At 42.8% G+C, this 26342-nt stretch overlaps 1 protein-coding gene across 1 annotated transcript in view; it reads left to right on the plus strand.

The window, feature by feature from the left end:
• The first annotated feature begins 248 nt into the window (after window positions 1–248).
• VCP (valosin containing protein) overlaps window positions 249–26342 on the plus strand; it is a 110794-nt gene continuing 84700 nt past the window's right edge. Inside the window, exons 1-5 of the mRNA XM_069212692.1 lie at window positions 249–487; window positions 10155–10269; window positions 16569–16741; window positions 18316–18458; window positions 21978–22108. Of these exons, the coding sequence (XP_069068793.1) occupies window positions 471–487; window positions 10155–10269; window positions 16569–16741; window positions 18316–18458; window positions 21978–22108 (579 nt within the window). The 5' untranslated portion in view covers window positions 249–470. The remainder of the gene's footprint in view (window positions 488–10154; window positions 10270–16568; window positions 16742–18315; window positions 18459–21977; window positions 22109–26342) is intronic.

Genomic DNA, 26342 nt, shown 5'->3' on the forward strand with positions numbered 1-26342 from the left:
GATCAGCCAATCACACACAGACATGTAAGGTTGCGTTGCACCCTCACGTGGCTTATGTGAGAAAAATTTGCATTAGGTCGTCTCATATTGCACGGCCCCAACCAATGGCCTATTTGTCGGTATGACGACTATTGTTGGAGTCAGCCAATAATGAAGAGCCGCTTGTAGGAACTCGGAAACTTACTTTGACATTTTTTGATTGGATAGAACTGGGACCCGGTCCTTTCCTTGTTCGCCGGTCTCTGACCAATCGGCGCCGCTTTAGCTGGTGAAGCAGGAAGTCCCTTCGCCCCGGCGAACAGTATTTTGTTTCACTGCTGGGGATTGCTGGGCTTTGCGCAGGCGCAGATCCCTTCTCGTGCCGCCGGATGACTCGGTTGTGAAAGCTTCGGCCGGGATCTTCAGTCAGAGCGGAGCGAGCGCGAGGCAGAGCCGGCCAGAGACCCGCAGAAAGCACCAGCACCGCAGCCATGGCCTCGGGATCCGAGTGAGTGTCCGGTGGGGAGCTCCGGTTCGCCGGGGTCCGTGGAGCGCTGGGGCGGGGGTCGCCGTGCCTTCTCGGTGGTCTTCCGCCTGGGGATGGGGGTCCGGGTCCTCAGTCGGTGCTTGCTGTACGCTGGTGCCCCCCCCCCCAGGCCCTTGTGACAGCGCTGGGAGCGGCCATGGGTGGAGGAGAGGGGGAGGCCGGTGCTCGGGCCTGCGTCCTGCTGTGTCATGTAGGCCCCGGTGCTGCCCACGAGCAGGGCCTGTGGGTGCCGCCGCTGCCTGAGGGTCTTCTGCGCTCTTTGTGTCACTAGCCTGACGGCTGTAGCCGGGGAGAGGGTCGGGGGCCGCAGTTTAAATGCTTGAAGTCATCGCCTTTGTCACGAGGCTCGCTAGTCTATGCTGTATTGCTACCAGCTTACTGAGACCTTTATCCATCCTTTTTATCCCAAACCATTGCCTCTCTGGGCACACGCATTTGGCCTACCTCTACTCCACGAAGTTTAAGAAATATTTCCTGGTTAGCAAACCTGTTTTAAGTGCAATATCCTTGCCTGGCAAAATGTATGGTAACATGCATTTTTATATACCTAAATGGAATATTAGAACAACCATCAACATTGTTACACAGCTTGTCAACTGACATCTTTAAAGTACTTTTGTGCTATCCTGAGTTAACTCCGTAACCTCGATTATAAAAGCCATCCGCCTCTTTGCGTGAATGTAATTAGTCTTTTCACATAACTCAATGTCCAGGCTCCTTAGTAGGTGAGGCTGGTTTATAGCTCTCTGGTATATGCCATAAACTAATAGATAGTAAAAGCATATTCCCCACGTAGCGCCCCCTTCCCTAATGAGCAGTGCATCGCTTTTCATATTGTCAGAGCATTAGTTCATACCGTTTACACCTGATTATCCAGAAGCAGAGTTATCTTTTGTTGAGACCTAGGAGCACATTTGTTCCCCGAAACTTGTCTTCTGATTAGGGAGACCACAAGGAAGAGAAAATATCACCTTGTGAATGTGTTCCTGACTTCTCAATCACACAGACTGATGCCTGGTCTTGATTTACCTAAATCATCGATTTCTAGTCCCGGGCTTACTTCACTTTTATTTTTTTTTGTTTGCTAATTTTCCTTACTTGTATAGCGCGTCATGGGCAATAGTGTCGCGAGGAAATCGCGAATAATGGCTTCCTTCTGCATCAGTTTAATTTTGTTGCCCCCCGAAATATCGGAGTTCCTGCCGTGGAACCTATCGCCAGAGTTTGGCCCCACAGTTACTTGCTGCCCATTACAAGGATACGCAATAGCCCTTTAGTCTGTCGGCAACTAGAAAGCTATAGAAGTAGTCTGAACTAAATGTGTTAGTGTTTAAGTAGCTTGTGTGTGTGTGTGTATATATATATATATATATATATATATAGTTAGTTAACTTCCGTCGTCTTTAGGTAGCCAGTGGCAATGCATTTAAACTATTGGGACGACAGCCTTTCGTGACCTGGCAGAAGCGCAGTGACAGTGCGTCTTTCAAAGGTCTCCCACATTTTGCCATCTGCATTTCGAGTGAAGGATGTTCAGTTGCAAAACACGTGACATCTTACGGTGTAGCTGAAGGCGAGTCCTCGGGCTCACCACGGCCAGCCTCCTTGCTTTGTCTGTTTATTCCCAGCGCGGAAGAGACGACTCGGTTTCGTTTTCCTGGCTATGGTTACATCATAGCAGGTACGTCCGCCCCTAGCACTAGTACTGCTTGAATGTGCGCAGATGTTACCCCGTTTGTTTTTCGAATTACACTTAATTTTCTGATGGGCTGGTACTTAAAACATAATCCTCCGTTGAGCCCGTGAATTAGTGATTCCATGCCCTATCAACTTCGAGCTGTCTGATGCTGGTCTCCCGGGAGCTGGAGCAAGATGAACGCAGCGCTTTTCACCTGTAATTTAATATGCTGGTGACGGGCGTTGCTGTGCATTGTTTATCCTGCATCGTCATCTGCAGTTATGGAAGCAGGCTGTGGCATCTCTGTTGCTGAAGGGCCTCGATTTCCATAAGTTTGACAGCCCAGCATGTTTTAGAGACTATTTATTCACTATGATGCATCGTGTGTTTTTTTTCACGCTCTTATGAAATGGGTCGTACCTTATTAGTAGTGAAGGGTAAATACCCACCTAAATGTGCACTATCGCGAATAACAGTACGTACCTTGTAATGCTCGATTCATTTGTATAAACTTATTTTTTAAACGTTTTCACCCAACACATAATTTGTAAATTAAGTTTTTTTTAAACATAAGATTCATAAGCATGTATGCCTGTGCTCTTTCATGTTTTAGCTTAGATTCTGGTACATTTATACTGTCAAATCTACATAAAGAATAGTTTGTTGAAGCCCTCCCTATAGCCATATTTCTTGTACATAAATGCATGCGTTTATTATAGTATGCACATTAATAAGAGCACATGCTACAATGTTGGCTACATATAATTTGTTACCGAGGCAAGTCTGGTGTCTGAAACAGTTTTTTTAATGGTGCTTTTATATTCAGATATCTGATCTTAAGCTAGTTAAAATGCGCCACAACCTCTGTTCCAATACTGTGAGCGGTGCATTTCTGTAACGCTGATTGTCACAGTGACTGATTCTCGGAGCCCTATTTCAGTGACCATCCAGCTTTTTATCAGGGCAAGGACATCACATACTTTATACTGGATTTTAAAAACACCAATCTATAAACCAAGCCCTTCTTAGCCAGGGGCACTGGAATTAAACGATTGTGCGGCACTAGCGTTTTTCACATAATTCTAGATCTGCTGCATTTGCCATATAAATCCATCATCTGCTGCACAATCTGCAGTTTTTAACAAAAAATAGTTTCTAGCTTAACCAGTTCAAAAGTTACTGACATAGCAGCCACATCTTTCCGAGCAGTGTAAAGCCCTTTGCACAGGTTGACTGGTCACTTCTAGTGTTAAGTGTAAAAATGACAAAGTAATGCTATCAGAACATGTGCAGTATACAGTCGAAAGTCAGCAGTGCCGCATAATTTGGCTCTCTCCTGTCGCATAACTCTGTTAGCACTGTTCTTAGCCCATGGTGGGCATTGAAAGTTTGGGCCTTCATTGATAACCTCCAGATTGTACTTAATGCTAGGATTTAAGATTCATGCTTTCCAGTCACCTCTAGAACAAAAAGCTATCTTCCTGGAAGGTATTTGAGCTGTCCAGGGGAACTGTTATTCAGACTGTTAAAACTGAACCCTGACTGCTTAAGTTGCTATGAGCGCTGGGCACAGTAGTCTTATCTCAATTAGAATTAACTAGATAGATTGCTCCACCATTTTATAATGGTCTTACTCTCCCACTTACGGAATTGAGAGCTGTATGTCCGTCAATGATTTCCTCTTCCCTGCAAGGTTTCCGCTACCTGTTTCTTTGTACAGTAGTTGGTTAGTCAACACTTCAGAGTGGGACTCGTGGTTCATAATAAGTGTGAGAACACCCAAGTACATTGATTCTCCTCCGTATCGAACAAGCAGAACACTGGCTGGTTGTAATATAACCACATGTCTGTTAGAAGCACGAGTTGAGGGCTAGTTTAACGGAAGCATCACTTTTGCTCTGATTTTAAAATAAGGGAAGTGGTCTGAATAAATGAAGCTTTGAGCCCTTCAGAAGTTGGCAGTACCTAACGTTGGTTCATGAAGTTTACAGGTATCCTTTTTATGAAGAACCTAATAGTTTTCTTTTCTAGCTTACTTCTAACTGGTTTTAATTAGGACAGTTAAAGAAACTGAGGTACAATTAAATCACGTCCTTTGACTCATACATTTTATTGGGAAGGTGCAGATAGGGCCACAGGAATTATACAGCAATGTGAGTGAAGGATTATGCGGCAGTATTAATTAAATTACGCAGAAAGAAAGGGCAAATTATGCATTATAATGCAGCTCACTATGTGACAATGTTGTTTAATAAGTTTGTTATTTTAACACATAAGGGTCACCTCAGTAGTACCAGTTTAACATTTGAACACAACTATCATTAATTTAAGATGACCAGTTAACCTTCACAAATAGCCTGCCACTGCACAGCAGCACACATGGCATGTTTTATTGGTAACGTTTTGACATGTTTCTACTAGAAATAAACATTTGATTAAACTTTGCATGTTGTGTGGATGATGGAATATGTGGCTAATGTGGTAAATACATGTAGGAAGTTGGCTCTGTATATACTACCTCAAAGTGAGAGAGGCTCCCCTTAGAGGTTAATAGTGACAATAATAGATAATACTAATGCTATAATTTGTGGTAGTGTTGCCGAGCAGTAGGCGTATCAGAGGGTAATGTTAAGCATTTGTTGTACACACACAGGCAATAAATGAGAACACACACTCAGACTTAATTCCAGGCCAATAGGTTTTTTTAATAGAAAAATATGATTTTCTTAATTTATTTTAGAACCGCAAGACTCAGAATTCAAGTAAGTACATACATTGTTGGGCACTTGGCATAGGTAAATATGGAACTTTGAATTAAAACAGTAATGTACAAAGTTTTGGCAAAAATGGCAATAAGCTAATTTAAAAGTGGACACTGCAAAAATCAACAGTTCTTGGGGGAGGAGGGGTAAGTATTGGTTACTTTTTCAGGTAAGTAAAGCACTTACAAGTTCAGTCTCTGGGGCATAGTCAGCCCACCATTGGGGGCTCAAGTCAACCCCAAACAACCAGCAACACAGGGCCACAGGTGCAGAGGTCAAAGTAGGGCCCAAATAACATAGGCGCCTATGGAGACTAGGGGTGCTCTGGTTCCAGTCTGCTAGCAGGTAAGTACCTGTGTTCTCGGGGGGGGGGGGGAGCAGACCATGGGGGTTTTGTAGATCACGGGGGGGGGGTCACAAACGGGCACACAAAATACACCCTCAGCGACACAGGGGCGGCCGGGTGCAGTGTGTGAAGTAGGTGTCAGGTTTTAGGTAGAAATCAATGGAGAGACCCGGGGGTCACTTTGGCGATGCAGGCCGGGCACAGGGGGGCTTCTCGGGCCAGCCACCAACTGGACAAGGATGAGGGCCGCCTGCGGGTCACTCCTGCACCGGTAGTTGGTTTCTCCCGGGCCTGGGTGCTGTGGGTGCAGTGCTTCTTCCAGGTGTCTGGTTCTTTGTTACCGATCTGTCGCGGTCAGGGGGGAGCCTCTGGATTCTCTCTGCGGGCATCGCTGTGGGGGTGCAGGGAGATTGTTTCAGTGTGTCCACATCGTGGGAGTCGCCTGGGGGTCCTCTCTGCAGTGTTGGTTCTTCTGGACATGAGTCGGGTGCAGAGTGTTGGGGACTCACGCTTCCGGAGTGAGGCTGGAGTCCCTTTTTAAAGATGGTTTCTTTGTTACTGTTTGGACAGAGCCGCTGTCCACAGGAGTTTCTTGGTCCTTTGGTTGCAGGGCAGTCCTCTGAGTCCTCAGAGGTCTCTGGTCCTGGTGGATGCGTCGCTGTGCAGTTTCTTTGAGTCTGGAGACAGGCGGTAGGGCTGGGGCCAAGTCAGTTGTCGTCTCCATCGTCTCTGCAGGGCTTTCAGGTCAGCAGTCCTTGTTGTAGGTCGTCAGGAATCTGTTTTCCTGGGTTCAGGGTCACCCCTAAATACTGATTTTAGGGGTGTGTTTAGGTCTGGGGGGCAGTAGCCAATGGCTACTGTCCTCGAGGGTGGCTACACCCTCTTTGTGCCTCCTCCCTGTGGGGAGGGGGCACATCCCTAATCCTATTGGGGGGAATCCTCCAAAGCAAGAGGGAGTATTTCCTAAGGCAGGGGTCACCTCAGCTCAGGACACCTTAGGGGCTGTCCTGGCTGGAGGGTGACTTCTCATTGTTTTTCTCATTATCTTCTCCAGACTTGCCGCCAAAAGTGGGGACTGTGTCTAGGGGGGGGGGGGGGCAGGGGGCATCTCCACTAGCTGGGATGCCCTGGGGTGCTGTAACAAAACGCATGAGCCTTTGAGGCTCACCGCCAGGTGTTACAGTTCCTGCAGGGGGAGGTGTGAAGCACCTCCACCCAGTACAGGCTTTGTTCCTGGCCACAGAGTGAGAAAGGCACACACCCCATGTGGCCAGAAACCCGTCTGGATGTGGCAGGCTGGCTGAAACTGGTCAGCCTAGCACTAGTAGTTGGACTGGTATACAGGGGGCATCTCTAAGATGCTCTCTGTGTGCCTTTCTCAATAGATCCCACACTGGTATCAGTGTGGATTTATTGTGCTGAGAAGTTTGATACCAAACTTCCCAGTATTCAGTGTAGCCATTATGGAACTGTGGAGTTTGTGTTTGACAAACTCCCAGACCACATACTCTTTATGGCTTCCCTGCACTTACAATGTCTAAGAATTGGCTTAGACACTGTAGGGGCATAGTGCTCATGCAACTATGCTCTCACCTGTGGTATAGTGCACCCTGCCTTAGGGCTGTAAGGCCTGCTAGAGGGGTGACTTACCTATGCCACAGGCAGTGGGTTGTGGGCATGGCACTCTTAAGGGGAGTGCTGTGTCAACTTACTCTTTTTCTCCCCACCAGCACACACAAGCTGTGAGGCAGTGTGTGTGTGCGCTGAGTGAGGGGTCCCCAGGGAGGCATAATATATGCTGCAGCCCTTAGAGACCTTCCCTGGCCACAGGGCCCTTGGTACCAGGGGTACCATTTACAAGGGACCTATCTGTGGGCCAGGGCTGTGTCAATTGTGGGAACAAAGGTACAGTTTAGGGAAAGAACACTGGTGCTGTGGCCTGGTTAGCAGAGTCTCCGCACACTTTCAATCATAACTAGCATCAATAAAAGGCAAAAAGGTAGAGGGTAACCATGCCAACAAAGGTATTTTCCTACAACACATAATTATGTGGAAAACACCATAGGCACACTATTGTGAAATTAAAGTGCCCGAACCATAGATTATAACTTTTGTGCCAGGTTGAAGTTGATAACTTGCCCACATCTCATTAATGTCAAAACAAACGATCCTCTTCAAGGGCCTGTTTGGAATAAAATGCCTTGTACTATATACCCCAGCCGTTAATTGTCGCAGAGGTTTCTGCTTCCCAAAACAAATCCACTGTAGCACCCTGCATTGAGTATACGATATCTTGTTAGAAGAACTATTGTTAAAACAGTTTATTGAAAGCATAATTGAGCTTCTCTGAAAACAGTCTCTTTACTTTCTGTAAAGTGACAGTAATGCCCCAGATTATCTGTATCTGATCCCAACACTGTACATTGTTGCATCATTTCGTTATTCTGCCACTGGTACTTGTTGCAAGGTTTTGTTTAAGCCCTCTTGCGTGTAATACATGGTTGCCTCCTCTAACTAGACACCAACCAATATTTTCTTCTAATTATCTAAAGTATTAAATATGGCATTTAACTTAAAACTTAATGGCACTTGGTTGGAAGTGTGAGGGGAAAATGTATAAAACAAAACCTATTCAGATAGTGAGTGCAATGATACGTAAGTGCTGCGTGAAACAATGCCAGTGAACCAGTCGTTTTAATAATTGGTGGCTGTATCTTGAAAATACAATTTTGTATGCCTAACCCCAAGTTGCTCACTATAAATTCCTTTGGTTGGCATTTCTTATTGCTACCTAGGCAGGAGTGGTTATAATATCTGCTTTGAATGTTAAGAATTCTACCAGTACAAACTGTACTGTTTATATGTCAAAAGCCCCTAATGAAGTTTGTGGGTGCTGAAAACCCCTCTTGTGCAACTCCCATTGAGAGGAGCTCGTAAGATGGCTGTGACTTGCAGTTCATTTAAAATCCATGGTTGCAGCAGGACATAGAATTGTGAATAGTAAGCAATGGTTCATAACATTTTATGGAAGCAGACGTGTAAATATTAACCTCTAAAGGCAATTGTTGGACCGCCTAAATATCGGCCTCCTCCCCAATCATATTTTAGCGCGCCCCCTCCACCCCCTTTCCAATGTTCAATAACTCGACCATGAGCCTTGAAACATTGTTGGTGACTTGATGCTTGTCTGTCTGTTATTGGCCACTAAGGAGCTCTAAGTACAACAACTTCTGTCGCCTGTGCCCTATGAAAAGGGACTCCATGGCACAGATGGGAATCATAGGGAATCTGGTCACCATTGATTGGGCAAATATTAGTGCTTGGCTGTCCATCTTTTGGTTCCCCATAGAGTTCTGGGTTACATGTTAGATAAGGAGCCCTTGATTAACCGAGTTATCTGGTCTTTGCATGAAATATCAGTCACTGCCACCCACATCTGGGACCCTGGGGACAAGGGCACAGCAGAGCTACTCTGGACAGCACCATGACATTTTGCTAATTGAGATCACCTGTATCCTGACTCTAAATTCTTGAATGTTCTTGTCTAACTCGTTAATGAATGTCTGGTTAGCCAATCTGGCAAGTGCACCACTCCCAGGCACACAGGAAGCCATTTATTTTTCTTCTCTCGCATAAGTCCTCCTTCCTGGAGGAGACGGTGTGTTAGCTTTCTTCTATGTCTGGAAACCACGTGGCTTGTACGATGATGACCAAATAAGGCCCTAGCTGCAGTTCTCAAACTCTTAAAAACTCTAAAATCCCACTCATGCGTACCTCATGTAAAGGTGGGCCTGCATATGTGAAAAATGTATTCGGTATGTGAAATTGTAGAAACTGCCATGGCTATGTAGAGGGGAAAAGCTTTGGGTGGTTGAATGTACAAAGTAAAGCTAATTGCAACAAGGTTTAGTTTTCCCTCTTAAAGGCACATTTTGCCTCTATTACTGGTAGAGCAGCTTTCGCATCATAGATTAGTATGAAGTTGGTGATAATAACCCCAGTTTCACTTCCCAGAGGCTTGTTCCTCTCAAAATATTACTCTATGCCTCCTGTTAAGACAGTGGCTGTCCAAGGAGTGAGGTGGTGCGAAACTTGAGTGTTAGTAGGCAAAAAACGTGTTGAAACGCTCGAATGAATGGTAGGTTTAGCTTACACATCCATTTCCAGACTGTGCATGGGTAGGAAAATTGAAAGAAGAGATGCTAACTGAACTTAAGAGGTGAATTGTGAGTATTGAATTTGTATGAGAAGATGGCAGCTGGCTGGATTAAATGGATAGTAACATATGGTAGGTTTTGAGCCAGGAATCAAAGTAGAATTGAAAAGCAATAATCTCTGTGGGAATAGACAAAAGCAAGGGTGTTTTGTCTTTTGTAGCTTGGAGAGATGGCCTGGGCCGAGTCACGTGGCTACTGAAAAGTAGTTGTATGCAAAAACTGGTAGGAATATTTGTAAGCAGCAGTTGAGCTAAAAAAAATATCATTTAGGATCCTGTTACCTCCTTAAACTTCATGTGCATTGAATAGTTCCTTATTCCCATCCATCTTTAAGACCAAGGAAATAAACTATTCTGAAAATTATCCTCTAACGGCAGACTCTAGACCACTTAAATATCACTCCTTTTCATTATCGTTTGAAAATGCAAAGGTGACTTTTTTTTTTTTCCCCCCTTAAACATAATTTCTTTATGTAGGTTAATAGTAAGAGCTAGGCACTGGATTTCTAACGAGGTGGTGGTGCAACTACTAATCTGAAAACCATAAGAATTAGGTGCATGTTTTTGTAAGGCAACTCACACAATACTTTTTCATGCAAATTCAATTTACCTCTTTTTTTCGACAGTTCAAAATCTGCAGATGATCTGTCCACTGCAATTCTGAAGCAAAAGAACCGGCCTAATAGACTAATTGTTGATGAAGCGATCAATGAGGACAACAGTGTGGTGTCGCTGTCCCAGGTAACTGTAGCTGTATTCTCTAGTAATTGTGTTGTGTGAGACACTCGTCTAGATTTTAGATTTTGCTTTGTTAGTCTCAGGTGACCTTCGACCATGTGTATAACTGATTATAATTTCGTGGAATTAAAGGTATAATCCGTTTCGAGAATCGCTTCAGATGGCTATGGTTGGATACAATTCAGAAAGGTGAAGTAAGTGGTACAGACTAATAAGAAAAGGCAAGCCTCTAGCTCTGATTTCAGTGAATGTGTTTTCTGCTGGTACTGCTTTTACTGTTCTGTGCACCTGCATATGTCCCTTTTTTCGAATATGAGATAGGCAAATCTCACTAATATTTTTTTCTTTCCTTCTAAATGCTTCGAAGTCCTGAAACTTCCAAGCATACATAGCCGGGCTTTTTATTGTAAATGTTCTTTAAATAGGAACGGTTCGGTTCTGTATATCAAAATTTGTGCAGCAGAAATAGCTTTTGATACCATAACCAACTCTCTGTATGAGCCCCCCTCTCTTGCAGTTTTGGAACAGTGCGTTGTTTAATAAGATCTTATAGCAACCTTTCCAGGCGCCTAGTTACTTCTGCGTGTGAAGTTGAATGCTGCTTCTCAATACTAGCAACTCGTTGTTAAGCTGCCAGCATGTTTCCTGAAAATGTGAAGCTTAACACAGATGATCAGGACAGTAAGGACGCACATAATCACATTTTTAAGCTGCATGGGGTAACTTTACACAGCAGTGACCCTTGATATCTCCAGCTTATTCAGTTGGCTTTCAACAAAAATACCTTTAATAAGATAATCATGCTTTCTAAATGTCCACTGGTCTAGAATCTATTATTCGTTTTTAGCAGGTACTTTTGTTTTTGATTTTTTTTAAAAACATCTGTAAAATTAGAGGACTCATGCTGTTCAGCTTCTCTGTGCGTGCCGCTTTCCCACTGAAAGTTGTATCGGCTCAGCAGCCAGTCTAATCTCTTACTCTTTTCAGATAAGTTTCGAAGTCTTTCATTACATTTTGGTGAATTTCCTTCATGGCTGTAAATCTAATTGGAGCATTTTTAAACTTTCTGTAATTCCCGTCCCAGTGATAGCAATGGCGCTTTGTCTAGTGATATTTATGTAACTGATTTTTTTTTTCCACTGGATTTGAAAAGGGGGAATTTGGAGGTTTGCCCCTGTTATGCTATATATTTGAAAGAACGTTTGGTTTTTGTGTTTCTCGTGTGCTACAGCTGCTTCTCTTTCCGGTGCTGTTTAAGCTGTGGCATTTCTGCAGGTGGATATGTTGAAGAGCCCTCCTTTATTCTTTCTTCCTGAGGTTTGCTTATGTCCCAGTGTGATCTTTCCCTGCTACGCAGCCATCTTTCCAATCCCAGAACTCCTTTGTGGCTGTGAAAAAAGAGGCTTTATCATATACTCTTTCAGTTTTGTAGGGTATAGCTGCATATATTTAACATTTAGTTCCCATATTCATCTTTTGCTTCAGAGAATTACGCTCTGTTGCACTGACGTTGTGGACTTATATGTTGTTTTTTCTCCTTAAGTTGTAATGCTGTGCGTGCCATTTGCAGAATAGTGTCTCTGTCTTTGTCGTACAACAGCTTCACGACCACAGTTTTTGTGGAGTCTCCATAGATGGGAGACTTGTCGGGAAAACCCCTGTAGAGTTACTTCTATTTTCAACCAGATTTCTAGGTAGGATAATAAATCATTGCCTTATAAACTCTCGGGTGCTACTGCGTCTGGATCGTTCTTTTGCTTATCAGCCCTATACTCTAGAAAGTGCACACTTTCAGCTGGGCCTGTCACTTGTTTTTATAGATCGAATGTTGCTTTATGCAGTTTGTTCAAAGCCGTTTCTGCATACTCCGCTGAGTCCAATATTCAGTTTTTATGGATGAGTAGACAAATACAGCTCCTGTTTTGGGCTCTTGGATTTTAATTGATCATTTTGTGTTGAGTGGTCTCGGGCTGCTGTGCTGTTGGTCCCTGTGGGGTATCTTACACTGGCAGTTCTGGTTGGGGGTTGTAGCTTGGGCCACATTTTGTTCCAAAATAGAAGTATTGCATGATTTTCTCATCCTCACTGCAGTTTAGTCTTTCTTCACCATTTGTCCCTTTTAATTGGTTAACTTGAATTTATTTTTTTGGGAGCTGGCGTTCACGTTCACATACTTCGATGTTGTGACTGTGGTTTATACAGTTGTAAAATCCCTTTGAGTGCTTGTCCTGCTCCACTATTCTTTCATCTGGTTTATCCTGATATTTTCCAGTGCTTTATATGGCTGCATTTTGTCTTTTGCTAACTTTATTCATATATTTGATAATTCCTGCTCCCTTTGACTCATGGTCTCCCCGCCCTCCGCCACCACACCCATCAAGGTGATGGGTGGGAGTCTGCTTTTCTACTAACAGTTTCCTTGTTTAATTTAATTACAACACTTGCACCATCTCCTATGGCTTTACCAAGGGTGGAAGAGCAGTGTCTCCAATATGTTGCCTGGTCTGTGTGCCCTTTGACCCTGGCTTCCTATATCATCATAGGTAGACCATCTTGGGGTTATGGGCCCTCAGACTGCCGCAACCTGTTTGGGGCCTTTCCTTGTGGTGTCTCCTTTGGTGGCCGGCAGTGAGACAGTTGCTGCTGCATTGGTGGCACATCATTAATCCTGGGCTGTTTCTCTAACACTTCACCGTTCTGGGATCACACCTGGGTCGTTGATCAGGTAACGATCCTAAATGTCTTTTGCACCCCAAACTCAGCACTCTGACGACTTGTTTTGATGCACTCTCCTCCCCCGCCCCCTCACATCGCCCTAGTGTAAGACCTTCGTTCCTACTGCAAGCCTGACCACTGACTGCGACCTGTATCTGTGCCTCCAAGACAAGCCGTGTTTCATTACTTCAGTGTTCTAAGAATATTTTGCAGAACATTGCAGGGTTTATTTATCTGTTTACTGATAGTGTATCTCTTCCCTTTAGTTTGTGTGGCCTGCCATCTTGTCAGTCAGCTGCAGGGGTGTGGAATTTATTAAAAGATCTACTTGTCCATACAGGTTGCCTCATAAACTTACTTGTACTGAATATAAATCTTCATGTCCCTTTGGACTCCTGTATTGCGGCGACAAATTAGGACAGCAGTCTCATTATATAAGAGCTCTGATAATAGCCTTTTTGATTATGCCAGGGCTAATACCATAGTAGGGCTTGAATACTGGTGATTTCCTTCTTTTTCCACCGGTCCGCAGATCTACATAGTGAGGGTGGAGGAATCAGTAAGCAATATTTCCAGTCTGTGCAAACCTACTAAAGTTTTTTTTTTTTTTTTTTTTTTTTTTTTTTTTTTTTTTTAAGGGTTTTCACCAGCATTCCTCTAATCTTTTCCTATACTGAGAAAGATTGGAAATTTACTCCTGACAAGGGCAGAAGTAAAACTTCTTCTAGGGTTGGTGAAAAAAGTGGTTGGAGGGAAAGCAAATTGGTAAATGCTCAACAGATTTTCACATGAGCACATCTACACATGCATGTTTGCTTCTGCTAAAATACAGTTCACAAATTTTCTAGGAGTATGATTTCCTGATCTACTTCTGTCAATTCTTGTGAATTCATGAAATACGTAAATCTGCTGTAATGCAAAGACATATACCATGGATTCACTTTTGTGACTTTCTTTAAGAATTATGCCCCTAATTAGGTCTGGTGTTAACCAAGACCTTTTTGTTTTTATTGAAATTCTATACCTTTCTCGATCGGTTGGCTTTACTTTGAGTTATACCATGCTGCTTTTTCACAAGGAGCATAATGGCACACAAAGTAGTGCCACGAACTGCTGTTTCAAGGTGTGCTTTATTTATTTTTTAGTCCAAAAAATAATTTTGCTTTTTGACAGTGTTTGTTACAATGGTGAGGGCATGGCACCACCCACAACAATGTTTTACAAAATCCATGTCAAAACAAGACACATTGTCAAAACCAGTAGACTGACAACCAATGTCAGACCTAATGGCTTTCCTAATGTGAATATTTTCATGTTTCCCATAATCTTGTCAAAACAGGTTAGTGATTTTCCATTAAAAAATATTTTTGGGAAACACTAATATGCATCAACACATTATGCTTAATGATGCTTCTAAGAAATGGAACCTAAATTTCACAGCAGTTTAGCAAAACACTTTTATTTCACAGTTGCATTTTATTCTGAAAGGAAATAATTATCAATCTTGCTTTCAAGCATCTACAAATATTTGCATCTAATCAGAGCATTCTGGGAGCATTAAACATAGTTTCATATTCTTACATTTAGCAAAAATATGCACATTTATTGGAACCACTGGCAGGTAGTGCAGTCAAAGCTTACAACATTTATTTAGGGCGCTCACCTTAATAATAAAGGCTTTGCATTAATGAACCATAAATACAAGTTTGAACAGCATTAACATATGGGCATAAATATCATCTTAACTGCAGACCGTCCCCTTGCCTGTAAACTGGCAGCCAAAGGGTTTGTGCTGCAGGGGACTGGGACTACTTGTCCCAAGGACAAAATAAATATGAAAACTTGTCTGACTCCAAATGTTATGCCCTGAGCATCGGGCGTTAGGAATTCCACACCCCTGCAGCTGCATTTGTGGTTCCCACATCCAGGGATAATTTGGTTGTAGTATGGTGAATTTTGATGGAGCGCCACTGCAGGAAGGTGCCTAAATTAGTTTCTGCTATGTGATGTGTGTTGGGTGTTAAATGGACTGGGTTGTTAGAAATTTGTCTACTTGGTGGGAATTCCAAGGGGTATGTGTAATTCCTTTCAGTTCTCAGCCTCTTGGCCACGGCACCCCTTATTAGCTTAGTAACTACAATTCACATAAGCTGTGTAATTATTTTTGGGAGCGATATCAAGTGCATAGAAATTGTTCTTAGAGTAGGAAAGAGCTGTTTGGCTGTTTGGGGTAGTTTGCGCTTAGGCTTGCATAACTTTTTTGTCCATGTAAGGTATCCATGCCAAATTTGAATCCTGTGTTTTTTTTTTTTTTTTGTCCCCCCCCCCCCCCCCCTCGCCTCCCTGTCAACATCTGGGGGATTCCAGTAGTACCCAAGGCTTGTGGATTTCCCTGTAGGGGACTGAGAAATTAGCCAAAATACAGCAAATGTTTTTGGGGGAAAAGTGCTGCAGAAGAAAACATTTGTCCATTTCTGAATTTGTGGCCCATAACAGCATATGAATTAGAGGGCTTTTCTCAAAATGACTTAATCATTACACACTGTCTTACATTTGGAAGGCGCAAATGCAGAGAGAGAGAATTGGCAATAACACTTGTTCTACTATTCTGTGTTCCTTTAAGACTCCCGATTAAAAGTGGTACCTCACTTGTGCAGGTAGGCCTAGTGCCCGCGACAGGAAATGGCCCAAAGCGCAACATGGACGCAGCAAAGTTTTTTTTTTTTATTTTTTTTTTTTTTTTCTCCACCGAATCATGGCCCTTTCCCCCCCCCCCCCCCCCCCCCCCCCCCCCCCCCCCCCCACCACCACCACTGTTGGTAGCTTGAGAGTTTGGACACTAGCTCAGTCGGCACTTAAGGAAACCTAGCCAACCTGTACATTTTTGAAAACTAGACACCTACATGTATGAAGGGTGAGTTGAATTGTATGGCTCACACCACATCTTTTTACCCAGAATCTCTTGCAAACTTCACACATTCACTAAAAAACACATTTTCCTCACATATTTTTTGATGGAAAGTTCTATAATCTGCAGGGAAACTTTGGGGGATCCATGCAAACCACACCTCCCTGGACTCGCCCCCACACCCCCCCGGTGTATAGTTTTCAGAAATGTCCGGGGTTGGTAGGTTTCCCTAGATGGTCGCAGAGTCAGCGACCAAAATCGGAGGTACCTTGCCACCCCCCTTGCAAAAATCATTTTGTGATCGGTAGGGGGCCACCTGCTTTTTTGGTCCCAGGCTGAGAGCCATCCGCACACAAGCACTCCAGTGTCGAACAGCTCATGGCCGTCCGACGCACGCAAATGGTTAAGGCTATTTGCCAGTTGTTAAAAATCTCTGTCCATTGTAGACATTATCTGCATCACGCCACGTCTTGTGTAAACAAGTCAGGCTTTAATTTGAGCGTTTAATTTGGTACAGTGATAGGGTCTTCAATCAAAGCTAATAAACCTTGAGTAATGGTGATGGCAGCAAACATGACAGCAAGTAACCAATAACAAGACCTCGGAATACAAGAGAAGCTGTATTTACATATGAACCAACAATGGTTAAATTTTTTATATTTTTTGCTCTTTTCTACAGGCTAAAATGGATGAATTACAGTTGTTTAGGGGGGATACAGTTCTTCTGAAAGGAAAGAAAAGACGGGAAGCAGTCTGCATTGTCCTTTCTGACGATACCTGTTCAGATGAGAAGATCCGCATGAATAGGGTTGTCCGTAACAATCTACGGGTTCGTCTGGGAGATGTGATCAGGTACTGTATTTGTCCACTGTCAGTTGATTTTCAGTTCGGAATGTCATAGCGGTCTATTGGTAATTTTTAGTGTTGAGTATTTGCACTTGCGTTCTTATGACCTATTAGGCTACATGGTTAATATGATATTTTGGAGGCGTCAGACATTTCTGTGATTTAATTTTAGGTATAACCTATGTTGCAACTGGTCAATATGGTAATGCAGTAGAAAACCATTGAAGAAGTAGGTGTTAAACTAGAAAGGGGTATTGAGTCTTGTTTAACAAAGACTACAAGGCTTATAAATTAGTAATTTTTATCTGTAAAGATCCAGTCCTGGTTCTTTAAAAAGGGGGAGAAAATACAGTTTTCAGCAGTGACCTTATTTGGAATTACTGCAGATTGGACTGGGATTACTGGTGAGTTAGGATTTCAATTAAAGTTTTAATGGAAATTTGAAAATTTAGTGACAATCCCTTGAGTGACAGTTTTGGCAGTATTTGCCCCGATGTGGGCCTAAGTTGGTGGTCCATTATCATTGTTTCAATGTCTAGCCAGATTTATAAATGGTATTTTTGCTCTTGTTAGGGAGACTCTACTTTGTCCCCCACACTTTGTGGTAGTATTTCATTGAAATGGTAGCAGATCACCGCTGTAGATTCTCAGTAGCCTTGACACTATTTCAGATTGAGTTACCCATATCCTGTAGTAGAGCTGGAGGAGTTTGTGCTGGTATAATTGGTAGTTATCAGTCCACTTCAATTTATTTATTTTTGAGTAGATTTATTTGCATTGACTGTAAACTCCCTCCTCTAAATGAGGCCATTCATTTTGGAGATAAATGCTTGTCAAGCTCCTGTAGTCGGGTAACCCCTGTGTTGTCCCCTTCCCGTGGGCTCCATTAAGAGTTTCCGGCTGGGTCAGTGGGCAGAAACAGTTTCTGCCTGGTGGCCCAGCGGGGAAAGGCCTACAAAATTGATAAAGGTGCTGTTGAGAAGTAGAAGATCAGGGTACACAAGAGACGTGCTACACTCATTGTGAGATAGGCCTAAAGATCCTCCATTGCAACGAAACTGCTCACATCTGACCGCAACGGGGAGTTCTAGAGGTGAGTTACACCCAGATGTTTTGGCTAAGGTCTACTTTTATGAAAACAAAGAACAAGTCTTGGTCCACCCTAAAGGCTAAGATATACCATTCCATTAGCATAGTGTCCACCTCACTTAAGACCTCAGTCTGTTGATTTGATGGATGTATAGTTTACTTGTGTTTTTTTTTATTATTTTTTTTTTATTATTGGGTTACTGGAGTTATGGGGGAAGTTACCGGAAAGAGAAACACTCAGCTCACTGAAAATATCTGACACAAGTGCTAATTAACGCTTTTCTGTACTGCATTCACAATGCCATTGAATATTGTGTCCTTTAATGTCACTGGTCTCCATTGCATGACAAAGCGTGGGGCAGTGTTAAACATGCTCTAAAATGCAGGTGCAACATATGTTTATTAGACACAACTTTGCTCTTCAGAAAGGACTTGTTTGAGAGGTTGTTTCTTTTTAAATTTATCATATCTATGTATTTCTTTCATTTTAGCATCCAGCCATGCCCAGATGTGAAGTATGGAAAGCGCATTCATGTACTGCCTATTGATGATACAGTTGAAGGGATCACTGGAAACCTTTTTGAGGTGTATCTTAAACCATACTTCCTTGAAGCCTATAGACCAATTAGAAAAGGTAATGTAAGTACTGAAGAGAGGCTGTTGATAATCCAGATTTTCGTTGGCGCTTTAATTTTTCTCTCCCATGCTTAAAAATGTAATTGTAATTTGTAATGTTGCTGAAACTCTGTAAATGTCAGTTCCTAGTGCTTTGGTAGTCCTAAGAGAATACTCCCCACCCTACCAATAGTTACAAGTATTCTTACTGCACGGAGAATAATCCAAATCTAAAAGCTTCCCAAAAATGTGGACTCTCTAACAGTCTGTTAAAGGTGCTGCTGCAAAGATGAACCTAAGCGCCTTTTGTGCTTGTGCATTTCTCACACAGTTTCCGAAAAATGTACGTTTAAGATATTTCATGACATGTTGCTGATAGGGACAGAGAAACTATGTTTGACCTAGTAAACATAAGATGGCAGCATTGACAGTTACACTTGCCCAAATGAGATCTGTACCATTTACCCCACTTTGCTCATACTTTCCCCAACGAGTCAAAAATATTTTTCATGTTTTATTGGTTTAACAAATTGTGTCAATGGAACTGCATTTGATTTTGGATGTCCAAATCTACATTGGTGCACATGCCTGTTCTTGAGATGCACTACTTGTTATCCATTCAGGAACTGAATTCTGCTGTCTCTACTTTAAGAAAAGCCTTAGACTGCAGGGCTTTAGACCTCACAAAAAAAAAAAAAAAGCGAACGACCATATATTCTTTTAAAGAGCAGATTCAAGATTTCACCCAAAAATATACCTAGCCAATGAGGACACTGATCCAGTTTTACACACTAATAGCTTCTTGCTTTAGTCAGTAGCCCAGATGAATCATAGCCCCTATGATTTGAATGTAGTTGCATACCTGGCCAGTTTCCAGTCTCAGAGCTTGACCTGTGGAGCTACTTTAGCAGATACTGTTTCTGGCTCTTATACCTCATGTCTGCTGAGAATCGTGTCAGTTGTGTGACATTCCATTCTGTAGAAGAGTATTGCTGGAATTTATGTTTTGAGGGTGGCTATAAAACGTTTCTCAAGGTGGTGTAGTATAGTGTTCAGGCCAGCTGCAAAGGAAGTTAATTTGACAGCTTGAATGCAATTGGCAGTACCAATTCTAGAAGAGAAGCACCACAGACAGATGAAACTATTGACTTTCCCTAATTTCCATTTAAATATCAACTTTCTTGATTCCAAGAAAAGACAGTTATCTTATTCATGGTGGCATTTATTTGCAGGGGTTCTTAGTAGTCTAATAGAGCCAGTGCGCTTTTCTGAAGGCCTATCATGGTTGGTCAAAGATAATGACCGTGTCAAAATAGGCGTGATTATCTAACAGCAGTCTGCCTGTCACTGGGGGACATTTCTAACAGAATATTGCAGGTAGATTATAGCTATAGGGGTTTTGGTCGTGGGGAGGTGTAAATGGATTTTTCCTTTAATCTGTCAGGAACCTCATATCTGCCTTTTTGGGCCTGACTTCAATTATCAGGGTGTAGCGCAGCTAATATCCTCAATACCCTGACTGTTTAGTGCAATCAGTTTGTCCCGCGACCTCTGCCTATCCTATTTTATCAGAGGTGGTTAAAAAATAAAAAAACTGGGACTGCAATGGTGGTTTTCTACATAATTATCCGAGATTGCTCTAGTCTAGCCTAGTTACATTATATAAACAAGAAAACTACGCTCGCGTGCAGTGGAGCTTAAAGTTGTTGAAACTCATCCAAGCCCGTACTGTATAGTAGCCCCAGATACAGTGATCCATTGTGAAGGGGAGCCTATCAAATGAGAGGTAAGCCAACATCTAGCATAGATGCTGTGATCTCACAGATCTAAAACCACTTCCTAAAACCAGCTTGAATACCAAAAATGCTCCAAGCATAGAATTTGACGTAGGTCTACTCCGATGTTACAATTCTAGAACCACGTTAGTGGAAACCTTTTCAGTACCGACTAGGAATGTAATTTGGCAAGAATTTTTAGAGCCATTTTTGGCACCTTTTTGTGTCCCAGCATCAAGATGCTACTCCTTCAGACGTTTATCTGTGTGGAGCATAACGACTCTATAAAAAGATGCCAGATTTGTGTATCGGGTAAACTGTCTTTTTGTGCATGTGTGTTTTTTTTTTTTTTTTTTTTAGTTATGCTAGCTGTTAAAATATCCAGGCCACCAGCTGATGCTGACCCAGGGCAGGTGTGGGATGGGGAGGCCTGGGGGGGGTGTCACACATTTACTATAAGGCGCACTGACTATATCTGCACCATGGGACATCCATTTAAAGGTGACAGACGAGGGCAGGGCACCCTATATAAAGTATGGTGCTTAAGCCCCCTAGGTGTACTTTGTCAGATGGCACCACACAGTTCACCCCAAGAGACCTGACATTGTCCGTAAGATCGCTGCTGAATTCGTACACTCACTCACTATTACCTCTCTGCTCCAGATGGAACTTGTGGGTCCCACACAGTGAGATTCTTTGTAGTCATGTGAATTACTGACGTGCTAGAATGGGGGTAGGGAGGTCACAGAAGAGCAACATATACGCCTCTCCCGCTCTGTCAAAAAAGGTGCTGAGGTTGGGACAGCCTAGAGGCTGCAACTGGACGATTTTAATGAACATGTCGACTCGGACACTGATTCAGACCAGGGAGTATGTGAGACATGAATGTATACAGATTTTTTGCTGAATAAAGGCGCTATGGTTACCAAGAGTAGACTTGCGGAATGTGCTGTCTGTGTTAACTTGTATCTTCAGGAATACTGGATGTGTAGAGTGGCAACTGCACTTGGCGATATGCAGTGAATGTTACATTTATTTGTCGCAATAAAGGCACAACTAAAGGTTTAAAAACAACAACAAAAAAGTTCTTTGTAATGTATGCCGTCGCTGGGCCCTATGGTGTTGCTGCTGAGCTGTGCTATATAAACAGTTATTGGGTCCTCTGTTAAAGACAATAATACAGTTCTGCCAAATTCTGTATAGTCACTAATTAAAATCAGTTGTCACCTTCCAGTACTATACAGACTTATTATTCTGGGAGGTTTGTCTACCATGGTTTTACTGTTTGGTGATTCAAGAATGTTCTGTCCTTACAGTGCCTCTGAACCCTAGAAGCATCCACCTCTCACTCCTGTTGAAGGCTTGTATATATCAGGTTACTTTTAGCTCATCCGCGACGTGTCTGTTTTGGCTAGGGACGCATTCAATTTTTCTTGGTCAAATTGAGAATTTTATTATACTTTGTTCATATTGCACACTTTTCAACTCTGTTCCATTGGGGGGGGGGGGCCCTTGTTGGAACCTACCTTACTTGTTTGATACATTTGCTGTTTCTCCCTGATATGAGGTATTAACCCAACGATTCATATGTTCGATAAATTGGTTTCAATTTGGAAATAAATTGAGCATCTTTTTGTCTTTTCATATATTGTAGCTGCTTCTTAAGTGAACTAAAGGCTTACCACAATACATTAAAAATCCATAAGAATCATCTCTTGGTGGGTTAAATGAGTCACCTTGAATGTTTCTTCCTCAATGCACAGGTGATATTTTCTTGGTCCGTGGAGGAATGCGTGCAGTGGAGTTTAAAGTTGTTGAAACCGATCCAAGCCCGTACTGTATAGTGGCCCCAGATACAGTGATCCATTGTGAAGGGGAGCCTATCAAACGAGAGGTAAGCCCGCATCTAGCATAGATGCTGTGAAATCAAAGATGTAAGACCGCTTCTTAAACCAGCTTTGACTTAATAGGAATACCATAGTCCTTGTGCTTCTCAGGGGTTCTTAATTTCTGTGTCATAACTGACCTGCTCTAAACACAAGATTTAGCTATTGTAAGTTTCCTTGTGTATTAGGCTCTTCTCTACTAAAGTTAGGAGTTGCGCGCTCTACCATTTAACTTGGTAACAAAAACAATCATGAGTTTGCTGTTCTCTGCTTGATGGCCCAGAGCTAAATTTACTTTGCTCCCCTTTTCTTGGTCGATGCGAGTTTCTTGGTAGTATGCCTTCATTTTTTTTAGTTTGAGCGAGTAAAGTAAGACCGGAGGCCTCACATGTGATATGGGCCTCTTTGGCAATTGATACATCATGCAAAGACTCTTCAGGTGAGTCAAAGACAAAAAATTAAAACTTGAGATGTTATAAGTATAGATGTTATATACATAGCAGACCTCTATCACCATGCACTTTCTGGAGATAACAAAATAAAGATGGATAGTAGTTTTTTTGCATTGTGAATCTTTTCTGCATTGTCTTGCCATCAAGTGGCTGGGTCTAGAATTGTCTTTCCTCCTTGTCCCCTTGTGACATCAGACGTATGTCCCAGAAGTTCCCATGTGTGGTTCCCATTTTCATATTCTTTATTCTGCTTTTGGGTTTTGAAGCGCTATATAAAGCAACAGGTCACACACAGTTCAGTGAAGTGAAAGACATGGCTGAAGGAAAAATCTGGATGAGTGAAGACACCAAGATCAACTGTGGTCATTGAGGGCAAGCAAAACTACCAAAAGCCTGAAAGGGCTGTTTTTTTAATGTGGCACTTCAATCACATGTTTTGGATTATGAACGATAGGAAGGGGATTGGTGTCTATGGGAGATAAGGGCAAACACCACCTTTTAGGTTTTGCCTGAAATTCCACCGCAAACTTTCACTGAAGGACAGTCACAAAGTCTGTAATCTCCGCCTGTCCATCAATCGTAATGGCGAAGGTTGTGAGGTATGTGGAGAATTTCTACCCACGGCTCTTCAGGTGAGCCTTCTCTCCAGGACATGGAGCGGTCAATTGACTATGAACAACTTGGGGGAAAGAGTCAAACATTGAGGAGAGTGTTGCTTACCTTGAAAGGATTTGCTGAGGAAGGAGTTGAAGGACTCTGAGCGATAAAGGGCATTTTTTTTGCAACGCCACAAGATTGCTTCGGGGCTTAAGTGAAATCCTCAGACTGTCCTCCAAGACATCCTTGACAATAAAGCAACTATTAGTTCGAGGGAAGTCGAAACGCAAAAAGCCCCACCGATCCAATCACAAGGACACGGTCTGTGATAAACCCTCAGACCCTGGCTTGACTCAGAAAGGGTATTGGTACTGTGGGGAAGTGTTTTGCTTTCACTAATTACCGAGCTGACAAGAATTTCTGGAATGCTCTTCTCAGTTCAAAGAAGACATTTGTTGTTGTTTCACCACGAGTTTCCTAAAAAAGGAGTTTAGTAGATTGAAAGCATGTTTAAAAAAAAAAAAAAGTCACAGCAATGAAGGGAAAATATACCAAAATGATTCTCAACTGCAATGTACTCAGCAAATATATGTAGTTATGATTATGAAAGGCAAAGAATAAAAATTAATCACTGTAGGGCCTGCCAAGCTCTTCATCTTTCTCATGCCAGCAAGAAGATGACCCCGTTCAACTGCGAGAAAGATATCCACCCTCACGGGGCAGATATGTCAGGCATTCGACGTCTAATCCTGACCGAGGTCTTGGAAATTTCACCTCTACTGACCAGGGCACCTTTTTATAGCTTAACCCGAGAAGGGCTTTCTGGAAAAAACCCTCCCATAAAAAATAAATATTCAAACATGCTTGCTAATGTAGGTCAGAGCTGAAAGAAACGGGTTATGGGTTGAAACTGGCAAGTCTCCCCAATTGTCTCTCAAGGCCAAAACCGTTCCCTGCTTGCACAAAAAAAAAAAACAAATCAGTCTGGTACATTCTTATTGTGCTGACTGACTAACTGTTCGGTGATAATATGTACTAGTTCTTCGGTGAGAAAGAATACGAAAATAAGCACAGTTTATAATGTGGAAAAACACGGACGGTTTTAACATAGCAGTGTCTAATGCTACGATAAAGTCAATAGGCAGCTAAACTGAATACAAAATGTAATCTGCAACTGGTGAACTCTAGACAGCTAATCCAGGTGCAAAGTGTTGCAACACAGTCAGTGGTCAAGAACACATTTAACAACAGGAAGGAAAAGGAAAACACCGAAGAGAAGGACTCTGTGCTAGGTGCTTGACATCTAGCAACAAAAAGTTCACTAATAGCAAAGATCGCAGTACTGCTCCACAGGGACGAGGAGTTCCACAACTCTTGCAAGGCCTTAAAAATTCTATCAAGGCCAGAGTAGACTAAATGACTAGAGAGGGAGCACAGAAATGACAGCCTCCTGCAGAATGTAAATTGCAAAGATAGGAACAACAACTCTTGTACCAGAAGGAAGGGGAGCAGCAATATAAGCCTGACCTTTTACAAAACTCAACAGAACTGGTCTGGCACCAAATTGACACCAACCCATTAGAAGTCACTCGTCCTACTCCGAGTCTTTACCCCCCCATATGACGCTGACCTGTACAATGCTATCATTAGAGAACAGCCGACATCTACTTACGGTACACCTACAGGAGGAACAAACCAATTCATGTTTTCGGCTTGAAACCCTCTTCCCTCTACGAAAGAACCCATACTTGCCTATGCCAGCAAGGTTCTTAGATCAGGGGATGAAAGCTTTTAAGGAGATGGTCTCTTCAAAAGCTCTTACACCTAGAGTGGTGACAAAATATTAACAGTCCTCACAGGATCCTGCATACATAAAGAACTCCTCAGCAGACTCTAATGTCCACAGCAAAAAAGCAGTCCAGTCCTCTGGTCTGGTGAGGAAAGTAAAACTGAAAAGTTGGTTGGAAGTAGGCCGGGGTGGAGTTCGCGTAGTGACTAAAAAACTCTGCCATGATACGCAGCGTTCATCAAGCAGCGGAGTGAGTTGGGTTGCGCAGTTTGTGCTGATTTTTAGCACCGGGTGTTTGTCCAGCACTGTAAAATCAGCGCGAACTGCGCCATGCACAGTGCAAGAGGGTGCTGCTTCTGCCGCTCAAGTAGAGGGTGGTGTGATTGAGTGAGGGAGGGTGAATGTGTGACTAAGGAGGAGAGGGGGAAAGCAAGAGAGGGGGTACAGAAAATGTATCAAGTGAGAGTGGTGTGTGAGAAAGATGGTGAGAGAAGAGAGCAGAAAAATAGAAAGGAAGAGTGACACAGGTGTGTGGGTAAAAGAACCCAAACCAGACTAGTAGGGTGAGGGTCAGGGACACGAGGGAGCAGCAGCATCTGTTAATGTCACAAAACCTCAGAGTTCAACGTTGTCCTCTGGTTTGCCGACAAAGCTTCACCCTGACATATTTCCCCTTCTTGTTCGTCCTAGTTGGAGCTGATTGAACTGTCAAAGGGGGTGGGAGGTTGGAGCTACCAGAGAGACAAATGTGAAACCAACTCAAAGTGCACAGCCCTTCCCTCTCCACACAGACCCCTGGCATACTCCTTACTCCATGCCCTGAGAGCACACCTCATCCTCCACATCCGCCCTGACCCATCCCCACAAACAGGCACCAAAATGCTAAGGCGGTGACTCTCGCAAGTGGAAGCTGAAGCAAGAAACAGTGAAAGGTCTTTTAGGAGTGGGGCAGACCAGAAATTGTCTTCTTAGCAACTGTAAGAAGTTGGCTCTGTGCACACTATTTCTTACTTTGAAATAGTATATATAGAGTCCAAGGGTTCCCCTTAGAGGTAAGATAGTGGCAAAAATAGATGATTCTAATGCTGTATTTTGTGGTAGTGTGGTCCAGCAGTAGGCTTATCAGAGGGTAGTGATAAGCATTTGTTGTACACACACAGGCAATAAATGAGGAACACACACTCAGACTTACTCCAGGCCAATAGGTTTTTATATTGAAAAATATATTTTCTTAGTGTATTTTAAGGACCACAGTTTCAAGATTTACAGTTAATACTTTAAATGTATGGTACTTCACTTAAATACTTGAGGAACTTTGAATAAAAGCAATATCACATAGTCTTTGTAAAAATGGCAATAAGCTATTTTCAAAGTGGAGACTTAGTGCAAAAATCAACAGTTCCT

The sequence above is a fragment of the Pleurodeles waltl genome, chromosome 1_1 (assembly GCF_031143425.1).
Source record: "Pleurodeles waltl isolate 20211129_DDA chromosome 1_1, aPleWal1.hap1.20221129, whole genome shotgun sequence".
Classification (NCBI taxonomy): Eukaryota; Metazoa; Chordata; class Amphibia; order Caudata; family Salamandridae; genus Pleurodeles; species Pleurodeles waltl.